The 15,000-nt window shown below is 40.7% G+C and overlaps 1 protein-coding gene across 1 annotated transcript; it reads right to left on the bottom strand.

The window, feature by feature from the left end:
• Positions 1-1,187: 1,187 nt before the first annotated feature.
• Positions 1,188-4,623, bottom strand: LOC306928852 (heart- and neural crest derivatives-expressed protein 1-like). The gene is made up of 3 exons (XM_079509126.1): positions 4,229-4,623; positions 3,028-3,410; positions 1,188-1,312 (listed from the first exon to the last, which is right to left on the bottom strand). The coding sequence occupies exons 1-3, from the start codon at positions 4,470-4,472 to the stop codon at positions 1,211-1,213; spliced, it is 729 nt and encodes a 242-aa protein (XP_079365252.1). The 5' UTR covers positions 4,473-4,623; the 3' UTR covers positions 1,188-1,210.
• Positions 4,624-15,000: the final 10,377 nt, after the last annotated feature.

The raw sequence follows: 15,000 nt of genomic DNA, 5'->3' as shown, positions 1-15,000 counted from the left end.
CTCATCAAACAGCTATGCGCATTCAAAACGATTTAGGCCTATATTTAAGTTGCATATTTGCATATCCTCAAATCAAATGGCATATATAATAATAATAATAATAATAATAATAATAATAATAATCGTATTCTTTACACAGGGTTAGAGGTTCATTTTATTTCTCATCTCAAACGAACAGTGACCAAACACGAGGTAGATTTCAGCTTCAAAGCCTGATGTATGCTTTGCCGTACGACGGTGCCGCGCGCCAGGAAAACAACAGTATTTTCAGTTCACATGCATGCACATGCACGCTATACCAGCGTGCGACGAAGTATACGTCGGGATTATTATTATTATTGTTTTATTATTATTATTATCATCATCATCATCATAATTTCCCTACATTTATATAATTATTCTACAAGCGGAGCAGGGGAACATTTAGTGCCGATCAACTGAAATGACAACGTGAAGAAAAACAAACAAACAAATACAACAACAACAAAAACACCACAGTGTGTGTGTGTGTGTGTGTGTGTGTGTGTGTGTGTGTGTGTGTGTGTGTGTGTGTGTGTGTGTGTGTGCGTGCGTGTGTGTGTGTGTGTGCGTGCGTGCGTGCGACTCAGAACCGATTGTGGGTATTAATTATACCCAGAAGAATATGCAGCAAAAAGTGTCCAACAACAAGAGCTCTGTCTGGCGCCGCGGTGCCCGTCCGCCGTCCCGTCCGTTGTTTTTTTGTAACAGTTCAAATAATCACGGTCCGTGACGGTTCCAAACGTTCCGAGGAAGACAGGAGGGTCCACTATATAGTCTCCACGCCGTTCCCGCACGCGGCCGGTCCACGCCACGCGGGTCCTCCTGGCATGGTTATACGTCGCTCCCATGGTCCTCCCATGTATAATCTATCTGTGTGTATCTATCGACCCGACCGCCGGACGGTCCAGCTTTCTTCTCATAGTCCCGACGGTGTGGAGGGGGAAGGAAATGCGCTCTGCGCGTCATGCGCTCTGCGCGTAATTGCACGTTTTGTAATAGAATGTTTAAAACAAAAAACTAAAACAAAAAAGATCTTTATATTCCTCGCAGGCAGCAGCAACAACAGTTTCTCTGAGTGTTTTTTTGCTTCGTATTTTTTTTTTAATTCTTATTCTTATTATTCTCATTATGATACATATTTATATAATATATACATATATTTCCTCTGGGTATAGTTTTGATAGTTCATTCATTGGTTGAGCTCCAGAGCCCAGACCTGCTGAGGCCAGCCTGTCCGTCCTTTAAACTTCTTCTCGTTCCCCAAAGACTCCTGTAAGCCCAGGCCTTCATTCTGTGGATATAGAAGAACACATGCATATTAGTATAAATATTATTATATATATTACACCAAAGACTCCTGTAAGCCCAGGCCTTCATTCTGTGGATATAGAAGAACACATGCATATTAGTATAAATATTATTATATATATTACACCAAAGACTCCTGTAAGCCTATGCCTTCATTCTGTGGATATAGAAGTATAGGCCTACACATATTAGTATAAATATTACACCAAAGACTCCTGTAAGCTATATGCCTTCATTATGTGGATGGAAGAACACATATTAACATTAGTATAAATATTACACCAAAGACTCCTGTAAGCCTATAGGCCTTCATTCTGTGGATGGAAGAACATGATTATTAGTATAAATATTACACCAAAGACAGCTGTAAGCCTAGGCCTTCAATTTGTGGATAGATTAACACGTGAATATTAGTATAAATATTACACCAAAGACAGCTGTAAGCCTATAGGCCTTCAATTTGTGGATAGATTAACACGTGAATATTAGTATAAATATTACACCAAAGACTCCTGTAAGCCTTAAGCCTTCATGCAACATAGATTATTAGGCATTAATGCATTTGCATATCTGTTATGGTTTGTGAATATTGATGCCTGAAGTCTGCTATGTTGTGGGTGATTAAGGGAGCGGCTAGTTTTAGGGGAGCTTTTTTGTTTGTTTTTGTCTTCGTTGATGTATATGCATGAATGTATCTGTTGTATTGTTCTGTCATTTGCTGCATGTTGTTGGACCCCCTCGAAAACGAGATGATATACATCTCAAGGGGATATCCTTTTCTCAATAAAGGTTCATATTAATATTAGGCATTAATGCTGTGTAATTATTACACAGCATGTAGTGTAAACCCTTGCACGTACTGTAGTCCTGCATATTACATGCATAAACCTTCACGCATGGATGGAATACATCACATAATAATAATAATAATAATAATAATAATAATAATAATAATAATAATAATAATAATAATAATAATAATAATAATATTTTGTATTAATAGTAGGCTACTATTATGGTAATTCTGAAGGAACACACTTATGTAATTTTATGTTTTATATATATTTTTATAATTATTTATAAATGACACATATTTGTCAACATCATTCAGACTAAATCTGCAGAATGAGGATGACGGAGGATTAAAAATGAACAAAATAAATCTCAATGTAAACATCAATGAGTCTACTAATTCAGCATATAGGTTTATATTATTAATATAGTCATTTTTAAATTATTTAACTATAGCCTATTCCAAACGTTGCTGATACGGTCATTTATTGTAACGAGAAACATATCAAATATTATACTATATTAATTCCATACCACTAATTAAATGATAAAATGATGAATGTATCATTGTGTAACATTAAAATGCTTCTATAAAGCATGAGCTCCCGATGATCCACTTTCAAAACGTCATGTATAACTTGTATTTACATATAGAAAATCTCATCTATCAGATGTATTTGTATTTTATATAGTCTGACTTTTTCCGTACCAAAAAAGGCCTATATATCTGACTAAATCCTAGGCCCCCCAAACCACACCAATGCAACTCCTTGCAACTGCAGGACTTGCATGCATTGGTGTGGTTTTGGGGCTTTAGAGAGTACAACGATTATTATTCTTTTTTTTTTTCTTTTCTTTTTTTATATAGGCCTATATATGATCTTGATCCATAACAGAGTCCCTTACCATTTCCCGTTTCCGCTTCATGTCCCGGTTGTCGTACTTCTTGATCTCGGCCTTGAAGCCCTCGGTGGAGCACACCTCGCCGGTGCTGTCCTTGGCCAGCACGTCCATCAGGTAGGCGATGTAGCTGGTGGCCAGCCGCAGCGTCTTGATCTTGGACAGCTTGGTGTCGGCGGGCACGTTGGGGATGCACTCCCGCAGCTCCGCGAACGCCGTGTTGATGCTCTCCGTGCGCTTGCGCTCCTTCTTCGGCCCGCCGGACGCCGAGCGCCGCTTGCCGCCGTTGTTCCCCCCGCCGCCTCCTCCGCCGCTGCCCGGCCCGCCGCCGCCGCTATGGTGGTGGTGGTGATGGTGCATCATCCGAGAGGACAGCCCGTCGTCCAAGCCTATTGTTATGGGGTGGGATGGACACAAGTATTAGCCTATTTATTATAGGCCACTGGTTGGTTCCCAAACTCAATGCCTGATGGGTCGCTGACCAATTGTTATGCATGGGTCCCTTTTATTATTTGTTTTAGTTTCCTACATTTTGTTTTTAATTATTATTTCATAACATTTTCAAAAAACATTTCCAAAAAAAGCTATATTTAATGTTCATGAATACAAAAACTAAATTCAATGATTTTTTTCTTCTTCATAGATTTCATTTAGAAATCAAAGAGAAATCGCCGAAATTCCATAAATTAGAAAACAAATGTTTGTGCGCTGTGCGCTGTGAGCTTGTAGATCGGCTATTTTCAGGGTCCATGCAGGCAAACGTCTAATCTCTCTTTTTGGGTCATAGGGTCAAACGTTTGGGAACCACTTTTAGAGGCTGCCCACTAAATGCTATATATTTAAAGCCAAAGGTACACATTTCTAAGTGCCTTTATTTATTTTACTAAGGGATGCATTGCTGTAACCAAAAATTCAGAAGGGAAAAAAAGTGAATCTATAGGCTCACGGGTTGTGAGCTGTTAATTTAGTAATATATGTGCTTTTTGTCTATACATAATTAGCATACCCTCGAAAGTCACAATTATATATATATATATTTTTTTTAATGCTCCAAAACATACACATATTAAATGTAGACTATACTTTTAGTATAGGCCTACTGCATAGTGCACACTGCACAGTCACACACACACACACACACACACACACACACACACACACACACACACACACACACACACACACACACACACACACACACACACACCTCTGTCCAAGCCTCCGTGCGCGCCCACCACCCCCGGGCCGACTCCCCCGAACTCGCCCGGGTAGGAGGCGCCGCCGGCCGGCTGCTGGAGGTGGTGGAAGTCCGCCGCCGTCTGGTTGGACACCACCCAGCTCTGGAAGTAGGACGCGGCCGGGCTGTCCTGGGAGCAGCGCGCCGCCGCCTGCACGAACGGGAACGTGTCGTGCATGAGGTGGTGATGCTGGTAGCTCCCGATCAGGTTCATGTTTTGTGTTTTTTGGGCGTTTGATTCGATTGATTATTATTGGCGATCGATCAATATGCCGTTATACAGTTCCAATGCCAGCCGGTCCCCCTCCCAGGCACGTCCTCCAAGCCCGACGAGATGCAGGATGGATGGATCGCGGCTCTCTCTCTCTCTCTCTCTCTCTCTCTCTTTCTCCGCCCCAGGAAAAGAAAACTGCTTCACCGCTCCGACAGAATCATCCACTTTTTTCCTTTTCTTTTGTGTCGGTCATCCAATATTGTAAATATTATACTGCATGTATAATATGCATGCGGGTTAACTCCCTGGTGGTGGTGGTGGTAGTGACGAGGACAACGTGTTTTGTTGCATGTCACGTTTTCTGCAAATAAGTCGGCATTCTGGTGGCAAGTAACAACTCCAAGACAAAGAAAGAGAACAAAAAAAAAAAAAAGGTAATGCCACTTCCAGTGGGATGTGAACGGTCTATAAATAATGTCCTCTTGTCTTGTTTGTTGCTTGTTGTGTGTATGTTTTTCTGCAGGGTTTTTTGGGGGGGCAGCAGTATAGAAACGTGACCCCCTCTGGAGCTGCGTGAGGCCTCACGCACGTTTATATGGAATCCTAATCAGCCTGGAAGCCGAGCAGCCAATCAGAGCCGCGGGGAGGAGAGTAGCATGGCGACATGTTTTACTCAAGTATTATAGAAAATACTGCATAGTGTAACTATACTGTATAGGTAATATAAAGGTCTGTGTTTTACTCAAGTAGGCTATTATAGAAATACATACTGTAGTGTAACTATCGGTAATCCTGTGTTTTACTGAAGTATAGGCTATGTATATATTATAGAAAATACTGTGTAATAACGGCCTGCAGTTCAAAATGTGACTTGAGAAAAGTAGCTTTTTATTGTCACATAATTGGCACGCACGCACACACACACACACACACACACACACACACACACACACACACACACACACACACACACACACACACACACACACACACACACACACACACACACACACACACACACACACACACACACAATGCTATACAGGCTCAAAATGGTGCAGCTTGATCGGCTATTTTAATAGCCTACCTATATTTAATTTGTGTGTTTGTAAAGAAAACAATTGAAATTGAACAGCTGAATAGAAAATCGTGTATAGGCTTGCCTAGAGATTAAAAAGTATAGGCAACGAATACAATATTTGCCTCTGAGATGTATTAGGCCTGGTGGAATACAAATATTGTCATTTTCAAGTATAGTAGCTATAGCCTATACCTCAAATATGTACAGTACCTATTTGAAAAATGTACTTAGTTACTTTCCACTGGTAATCAATCAACCGACGGACATTCATGTTACACGTCATCGTGGCAGACAGTTATAATAATAATAATAATAATAATAATAATAATAATAATAATAATAATAATAATAATAATAATAATAATAATAATATCTTTTCATATTTACATGTGGATTTGGGATCATTTGTCATATTTTGATTTTGGCTTGACTGAGCCGTCTTTGAGAAGGCGTGTGTGTGTGTGTGTGTGTGTGTGTGTGTGTGTGTGTGTGTGTGTGTGTGTGTGTGTGTGTGTGTGTGTGTGTGTGTGTGTGTGTGTGTGTGTGTGTGTGTGTGTGTGTGTGTGTGTGTGTGATAGCCCATGCATGCATGTTACAGTTAATAGCCTATATAGGCTATATACCGCATATTCTATGACGAGGAGTATTTAGCTAAACATTGTTCATTTAACCCTGAGGGTGTCACATGACGGTCCATTTGGGTTAATTTATTTTAATTGTCTATCCAGGTTATATTCGCTTCTTAATTTGTATTTATTTATTATTCTATATTGCTCCAAAAACATGTGACATCCAATATAGGGCCTATAATCACGTGTTATATGCGTGGGGATTACATCAATATTAGTGATTGATGATGACGTGTATTTTGCCCATACTATTAAAATAAATGTGAGAAAATGCGCTATAAATTGCGTTATAGTAACTTATAGGCTACTTATAGGCCATAATGCATCTAAATGTTTTGCGTTTGAATGTCATTGATTTTGGACTCAAGTCTCTTCCAGACTTTCTAGTTTTCCAAGAGTTTGTTGGTGTTCAGTTCACAACAGACGTGTCACTCACATGTGCAACAAAAGGAAGGAATGCATCTGCCTTAATTAAGCCTATATAAAAAGGCGGCATAACTGAATGAGTATAGTTATGTGTTGTTTATATAACAAATAAATAAGCCGAGAGCCAGGTGAAATTAGCCTAATATATGATTCCATTTGTAACGGCAATGCTTAAGTTTCTTCGTTTTCTGATACAATTCTAGGAAACATTATATTCATTCAACATGAATAATTTGAGCTGTTGCGATCTTTTCAAACATATATAATGCTCCCTCCAGTGTCAATTAGATGTGTATAGCACTGCACTACAGATAACCATGAATGAATGAAGGGCTTTAGATGTTGTTGAAGTCTTTTGATGCTGCCTGGCCAGCAGACCATCAGCCCAACCGTCTCTCTACGCGAGATAACAGCATCGATAAGCATTATCTATCATCTTTATTGATCATCTTTATAGCTCCGCACGTGGACCACCAATATAATACAAATACACACATACCGCAAGTCAAGTCGCAGAAACACGCGCCGTGATGTCCCATGCGACGGGGGGTTATTGTGTATAGCCTATTTGTATTTTATGGTTGTTCACTTCTTATACCGTTTTAAAGGGAGGCTTCACCTCGTCTTCACCAAAGCCTGCATTCAAGAGCATGAAGTATAGGCCGTATACAGATTTCAGAACAAGATAAAGATAAAGAAACACATTATACAAAAATAATACATATATAGGTCTATACAAAATGTTGTTAAGAAAATGAGTTACAAATGAAACAGATCAGATATAGATATTAGTATTTGCCTAGACTGCAGAACAGGAAATAAATGAATCAGAAACATTAATAAAAACAGCAACCGGCCTTCAACTTAGAAGAACCGAGAGAATGATGAAGCAACTGCAGTTTCTGGGAGTTTATTGCAGATAGTTTATAGCCTAATTTTTAGGCTATATTTCGTGGGGAGAAAGTAGGCTAAACAAACAAACAAACAAACAAAAAACAAACAAACAAACAAACAAACAAACAAACAATGAAACAAACCTGCAGGCCTATATATCGCAGTATGCTAGAACAACTCTCGTGTCATGAGCTGAAGGCCTGGCGCGTGCGTGTATTATCTCATCTCTCTCTCTTTCTCTCTCTCTCTCCCCCCCCCTCTCTCCTATTAAAAAGCCGGGTTATATATAGGCCTACAGCTCTCTGCAGACATGAGAGCAGAAAACAGATCACCTTTGGTATAGGCCTATAGGCCTACTTTTTATATTTTATAGCCTATGTATAGAGAATGCATAATTCCTCCGAATCCAACCAGCCAGCCAGTCAGTCAGTCAAGTAGCGTTATGGTACCCTTAAACACACCGACACATCTCCACCTTATCTGTACTGCGTGTAACGCAGCACCCCCAGCAGAAAAAACATTATCCCATTACATTACACGACCTTGACGCCATTTAGAAACCATTTACTGCCGCGTCTTATCTAAATATAGTCATAAATCAGGAGGTGTCAGCGTGTGAGCGGAGAATGTATTCCATAAAAGCCCTCCTCGGGCTCGGCAGGTTCACTGTTTACACTGAGGAGAGAGAGAGTTAGAGAGAGAGAGAGAGAGAGAGAGAGAGAGAGAGAGAGAGAGAGAGAGAGGCTGCATGGCTGCCGCGCACATTATTTCACCATGCATGTGACCCAGTGCTGGAAAAAGTATAGGGCCTATAGCCTACTGTATATCTCACGTCAATACTAAATGCAGATGTAGGCCTACACAATACAAATTAGTAGGCCTATACAAATACCGACATTTTCCTTCCAATATCAATGCATTGCTGTATCGAAATAGCATTTACAAAACAATGTAAAACATTGTTGTTTTACACATTAATGTAAAACGACAATAAATGTAGAAAAGCAGTTCCTGCAGAAACTGCGTGGGCTCGCTGTAAACCCACAATGTATATGACGTAGCCTATACAGTCGAAAATTCCCTGACTGGATCCAGTCCAGGTTTGAATGCGTTGTTATAGCAACGCTATATGTTGTTATAACTAAGCAACACAGATATAGCACCTGTGTGAACCTAGAAAGATCGGACCCTTCCTCTTTCAAAAACGTATACAAAATAACAAATTTGAACCATAGAAAATTCTTAGGTAAGCATTTTAAAACTGCTCAAAATGGCAGAAAATCTGAGGGCGGAGCTTACTGGTCAAAGTGACAGATGAGTCAAGGCACATGTCTAAACAAGGTCCATGGAATTTGGCCAAACGAGGCATGAGTTATGGCTGTTCAAAGTTTTCATTTACAAACGATTGCTATAGCGCCCCCCTTTGGCCAATTGGAGTAAGACTGGTTTCTGCGCTATTTGGCATGACCCTCCACCATACTGTCAAGTTTCATAAACATGTGACTCTGCATGTATGTATTAGGGGCAAAAGAAGAATTTTCATAAAACGGCAATGTTGGCTCATAAAAGCTTAATGTTTTCACCTACAAACTTCTCTTACTGGGTTTTTAGATATTGGTCTAAAGTTTGTGTGTAGAAAGTTTCGAGGAAATTGCACACAAATCTATAGGAGTAGATTCAATACTGTTTTTCATAATTCAAAATGTTGGAAGATCTAAAGGTCAGAGGTCAAAAGTCAGAACATGAAAGTTGTTCGGCATGAGGAGCCGACATGTGTACCGGAGTTTGCATTTTCAATTGAGTGCTATAGCGCCACCCTCTGGCCAATGGCCGTGGGCTTCACCGTTTTGCCTTCTACCATATTGCCAAGTTTCGCGAATACGGACTGCACGGTTAAGCCAGAATTGCTATTTTTGGCGGAAGAAAAAGAAGAAAAATCCGGCCAACCCGGACAATAAGGGACCAATAGGCCCTTTGATATTAACAATCACACTTGTGTGTATTGAGGGGCACCCACTGTATTTATACCGTGTACTAGGTCTTCATCAACATATTTGAGCACCATTGATATAGCAACATAAGTTTTTCAGAAAAAGAAAAAAAAAGATTTTGAAGACATTCTTTTTTAGAATCGCCTTCATGTCTTAATGGGTTAATAATAATATACCATGCAGTTGTTATAGAAACAATCACTCTTATTTATGTACGTTTTATAGCATTTATTGAATTTATTACGGGAACGTGCATGACTGTACTTGGGGCTGGACCCATGGAATTTGTTGCATCTTGTCATTACTGTACAAAAATAAAATATATTAAAAAAGATAAAAGGATAAAAGGTTCGCTCACGGTATAGCAACATCGGTGTTAATTTCAAGATTGAGTGATTCATTGACAAAACTTTACATTTGTCGTGGGATTTTTTCCGGCGTTCTCAGAGATAACAATGAAATACAATACGAGGGTTTCCACACAGTATCAAGTGGCTCTTCTATACCCTGGATTTGAACCCTATTTCCTGCGGAAGTGCTGACACTTTTACCATTGAACTAATAGAGCCGACTTGCTTGCTCAGGGGATAAATTGAATCTTGACCTGCAGGTAAACAATGGCATCAGATGTGTCTTCAGAGACATTTTGACTACATACCAAATGTCTCAAAGGAAGAGCACTTGTTTACAAGCTCCAAGGACTTATACTCTATTAAATGGCACAACCGCCGCAAAGTCTCCACCTCTTACTATAGGTCTTCATCAGGCAAAATATACTCTCCTGTAGCCAGGTGCCTCTAGGGGCGGTATAGGCACTGGGTGCCAGACAAATTGAAGAAAAAGTGAAAGAAGAAGAAGCTCTTGTTGTTTCCGTTTGAACCGGAAGTAGAAGTCAGCCATTTCACAACACTGATCAGTTTGATCGTGCGATCGCATTCTTTGTCATAACTAAGTCAAATTAAGCTCTAATCAAGCCCCAGATGTCGCATGTTGAGCAGATAATAGCCATAAAAGCAGATAAAAGCAGATAAAAGCCATAATGCAAATAAAGACGGCATGCGTGCTAGGCACCTCAGACAAAGGTAAGTTTAACTCGGATACACGCCCGTGGCGCTCAAGCTGTTAAGTTTCCACCTCTTACTAGGTCTTCATCAGGCAAAATATTGTTTTTGGAGCTTGTAAACAAGTCTGCGGATGTTCTTTCTTCCCCTTGATGTCCAGCAGCTGGCCTAAGATGGTGCATTTATGTAGCGCCTTTATCCAAAGTGCTTTACACATAGATTGTGCATTACATTCACCCATTAATATACAACGATGGAGGAAACCATGCAAGGCACCAACCTGCACATCGGGAGCACTTTAGGGGTTCAGAGTCTTGCTCGACATGAACTCTGGAGGAGCCCGCGATCGAAGTGGGAACCTCATGGGTTTTCTGTACTTTTACTTCTACTCCACTACATTTCAGAGGCAAATATTGTACTTTTACTCCACTATATTTATTTGAAAATGTTAGTTACTAGTTACTTTGTAGATCTTTATTATTATTACAAAACATACAGTAACCACTTCAACCACATTTCGACCATTTGAAAATAGCAGCTCTACAAGCTCCCATTGCATCGATTAAATTAAAAAGATCCAGAAGATTTGTCACCAACACCCCATCCCACAGCTGCAGAAAACGGATAAAATTGACCCCGGTCCAAAAAAAAAAAAAAGTTACAGGCCTACGATTCATAACCTTTGTAGGCCAACATGTGTTGCCTCATCTGAGGCATAATATCCTTGAAGTACTTTCCTAATTAAAACATTCCACCTTTTACTTTCAACCCAAAAAATAACAATACAAAATAAAATACTGGATTAAATCCATTTGATTCCCTCCCGCTATTGCTTCATAAGCAAAAAACAAACAAGAAACATTAAGCTGTTAATGTTGTGAACTTGTGATGATGGTGTGTTTGTGTGAGTGTGCGCTGCACATGATGGTGTGTGTGTGTGTGTGTGAGTGTGCGCTGCACATGCCAGGCTGACACAGAACATACGCAGCATGGAGTCTCCACAAAGAAAACCTGACAACCTTCATTAAGACAGTCACTACACAGAGATGAAATATAATACTACACACGCACGCATGCAAGATCACGCGCGCGCGCACACTCACACACGCGCACACACACACACACACACACACACACACACACGCACAATCTTCCTTCTCTGTCCATCCCCCCTCCCTCGGTTTCTGATTGTCTGTCTGTCTGTCTGTCTGTCTGTCTGTCTGTCTGTCTGTCTGTCTGTCTGTCTGTCTGTCTGTCTGTCTGTCTGTCTGTCTGTCTGTCTGTCTGTCTGTCTGTCTGTCTGTCTGTCTCTCTCTCTCATTGGAAACACTTGTTTTTCAGCAGATGCAGCATCATATAGTGATGAAAGATTCTGCATCATCGGCCAGTAGACTCTACGTCCTCTCTCTCTCTCTCTCTCTCTCTCTCTCTCTCTCTCTCTCTCTCTCTCAGAGGGACATGATGAGAAACAGCCAAACTAGGTCATGCAGGAGCCATCTTGGCCGTGTTATGGATTCTCCTCATAATTGTTAGTGTCATGGTGTGGATGTTTCAATGGCACGGCTTCCACCTCCTTCACTTTGCTTATCCTCTGCGCTGCGTTTTAAAACAAATAACGTCTGATTCAAAGTCTTAACACACTCGGCACGGAAAATATACCGTAGCACGATCTCTGTCTGTCTGTCTGTCTGTCTGTCTGTCTGTCTGTCTGTCTGACCCCCCATGCAAGAATGTCAACTTGCTTTTTCAGTGGTTTACCGGCATCCAACATATAGCTTCTTGTTCAGTGGCAAATCCAACTCCCGCCCCAGAGGGTATAGGTAGGCTATTGGTATACAATAAAAAATAATCTTAGTCCCAGTTATACGTATACATCTTCATGGGCAATGGTACCAACGATACTAATTAAGGCTCTGTTCCATTTAGTGTACAGTGGAACTTCTCAAACTGGTTTTTAATTTCTAGGACCCCCATAACTCTGAGAGTGTTTCCAGTGAGCCAACATGCACAATATCAGCACCCTGACCAGAATAGAGCTCCCGACGAGAAGAGAATTTCCCATTCATTTTTCCCATAGACGTTTCAGAAAGTATTTATTTATTTTAGCCTCGGACAAATCATGACAATAAACACAATTTTTTGGGCCTAACAAATAATTTGAATGACGGAAAAAAGGGCATGGTACAACACTTTTTCTTCTTAGTTTTTCTTATTTCTAATTATTTGTTCGGCTTAAAGGTCTTTAAATGAATACCTTTTGAAACGTCTATGGGAAAAATTAATGGGAAATTCTCTTCCGGGCCACTCGTCGTTCTGAAAGGACTGCGACGCTCTATGGAATTTCATTAGCATCATCAGTAACACCTGTGAAGGAAGTATAGGGAATTGGGGCCCAAGTTCTTTCCAGCGTGTGTGAGCCCATTGCAACTGCATTGTTTCTCCCTAAATGGTAAATGCGGGGACACTTCAACACTAACTTTGGGACAGGCCAGAATCGAACCGGGAACCGCTGCCTCCCGAGCACCATGGCGCCTTGTTCGTTCCAACAATCTTCTGAATTTGTTCTCAAACATTTTCATGTCAAGGACCCCCAAATTAATCTGGCGCCACAGACCCCCTTCTGAAGATATCCTGTGTCAGAGGACGCCCGTACAAGATTCGTATTGTTACAATAATGTAAATAAACACATTTCTTGAGATTGTTTCCTGCACGTGAGTTGTTTGACTATATGTCTAATGGGATGTAACACATTAGACCATAGGTCTTTAGAAATGCTCAAAGTCATTGAAATCGTAACCACTTAACTCTATTCCCAAACATTTTGGCTCAAGACCCAAAAGAGAAATTAGAGGTTTGAAATTGCCAGTGAAAAATAGCAGATCTACAAGCGCATGCACAGCTTGTAGGTCGGCTATTTTCACTACACAATTAATGGAATTTCTTCTTTCTTTTTTAGTTTTTCTTAAAAACTAAATGTAGAGGAAACAGCAAATAATAAAAGGACGCAGAAAAATTGTAGTTTTCTGAAGGTTTCATGTGATTAATATAGAAGGAAATGTAATTCACAGTAACTGGTCAAAGAGAGGAATGCTGCTCATGACTTATGAGCTGTTGATAATGTTATCTCCCTCTGAATGAGTACTTTTAGGCCTCGTATATAGACTGTAGAGCAGTGCTTCCCAAACTTTTTTCATGCAAGGACCCCCAAATTGACACTAATTAGCCCGCGGACCCCCATTTGAAAAGAAATGCCAGAGACCCCCATAAGAGAAGATTTTTTACGGCTCTAGCAGTGATTCTTAAACCGTTTAATTTCAAGGATCCCCCAGTTTGACATGCATATTAGTCTACAGACCCCCATTTAATGGCATTTCTATCTCAGGGACCGCAATTTATATTGTAAAATCAATGTTAATTTAACTCTGAGAGTGTACAAATGGACGGGTCCATTTGGTTCCATTTGTACACTCAGAGTTACAGACCCATAAGGGTCCATTTGGTTCCAAGCTATATTATTTAGCTGAGGACCCCCTGGGACTCCCTCAAGGACCCCTGGGGGTCCCCGGACCCCACATTGGGAACCACTGCTGTATAGACTGCAGTCAAATCCAACCAAATCTGATCTTTGGGCCCGACTCTTCTTCACACTGCAAGTGACCAGATCGGATCTGTCACAGATCTGTGTGTTTAAGCTTATGGTCCCCACCCTGAGCAGCATAAACGGACTTCTCCGTCCTATCAAATAGTAACGCTCAGTGCTCAGGACGGAGAATAACAAAAGGACGGAGATTTATTGATATCAAAACCGATCGCATCGCTCCACAGGCTGGGAGCGTCTGTTGGGCAACATTCGATGCCATTTCCGGTTGGGGCGTCATCCAAAATGTCCCCCCCCGCCCATTTTAGCGGATCAGATCGAAAATCTTAAAACGTGAATAACTCTTGATCTAAATCATTCCGTCCAATTCTAATCAAATATTATGTGTTAGACGGTCCCGTCGCTAGTCGCGTTAGAATTAATCGTACCTCCTGTTGTTGTCGATCGCCTCAGGGGTGTTTTGGCTACATCTAGCTATACTTCAGCTACATCCGGGATGGTGCCTGGTGCGTCGCTAAATATTGCTGCAAATCGCATGGGCTTTAATGGTCCTAAATACCCCCGGGCGTTCTGGGTGTTCTGGCAGCCAAATCCAGCCTGAATCAGATCTGTGTCCAGAATCCAGATCGGAATTTGATTTGTTCAAATAAGTCTAAACACAAACTAGTCACATGGAATTCGATTTGTATATTTATTTTTTGGGCGGTTGGATCAGGGTACTGCGTTTAGACTGAGACGGATCTCCTGAAATCTGATTGTAATCAGATTTGAAACCACCTCTGAATGTATAGGTGGCTCAAGTCGCATTTGTAAAAATCGGATTCCATGTGACTTGTCTGTGTGTAGA

This window comes from Electrona antarctica (assembly GCF_951216825.1).
Source record: "Electrona antarctica genome assembly, chromosome: 8".
Lineage (NCBI taxonomy): Eukaryota > Metazoa > Chordata > Actinopteri > Myctophiformes > Myctophidae > Electrona > Electrona antarctica.
Note: the sequence above shows the minus strand (reverse complement) of the source record. Positions and strands in the feature narration are given on the sequence as shown.

What these genes read in the sequence shown, in the direction of transcription:
- LOC306928852 (XM_079509126.1), bottom strand. Translation starts at nt 4,472, where the DNA reads ATGAACCTGATCGGGAGCTACCAGCATCACCACCTCATGCACGACACG. An exon ending in GCACGGAGGCTTGGACAGAG is followed by an intron (nt 3,411 to 4,228) that starts GTGTGTGTGTGT and finishes CCATAACAATAG; the next exon opens with GCTTGGACGACGGGCTGTCC. An exon ending in TGAAGCGGAAACGGGAAATG is followed by an intron (nt 1,313 to 3,027) that starts GTAAGGGACTCT and finishes CTATATCCACAG; the next exon opens with AATGAAGGCCTGGGCTTACA.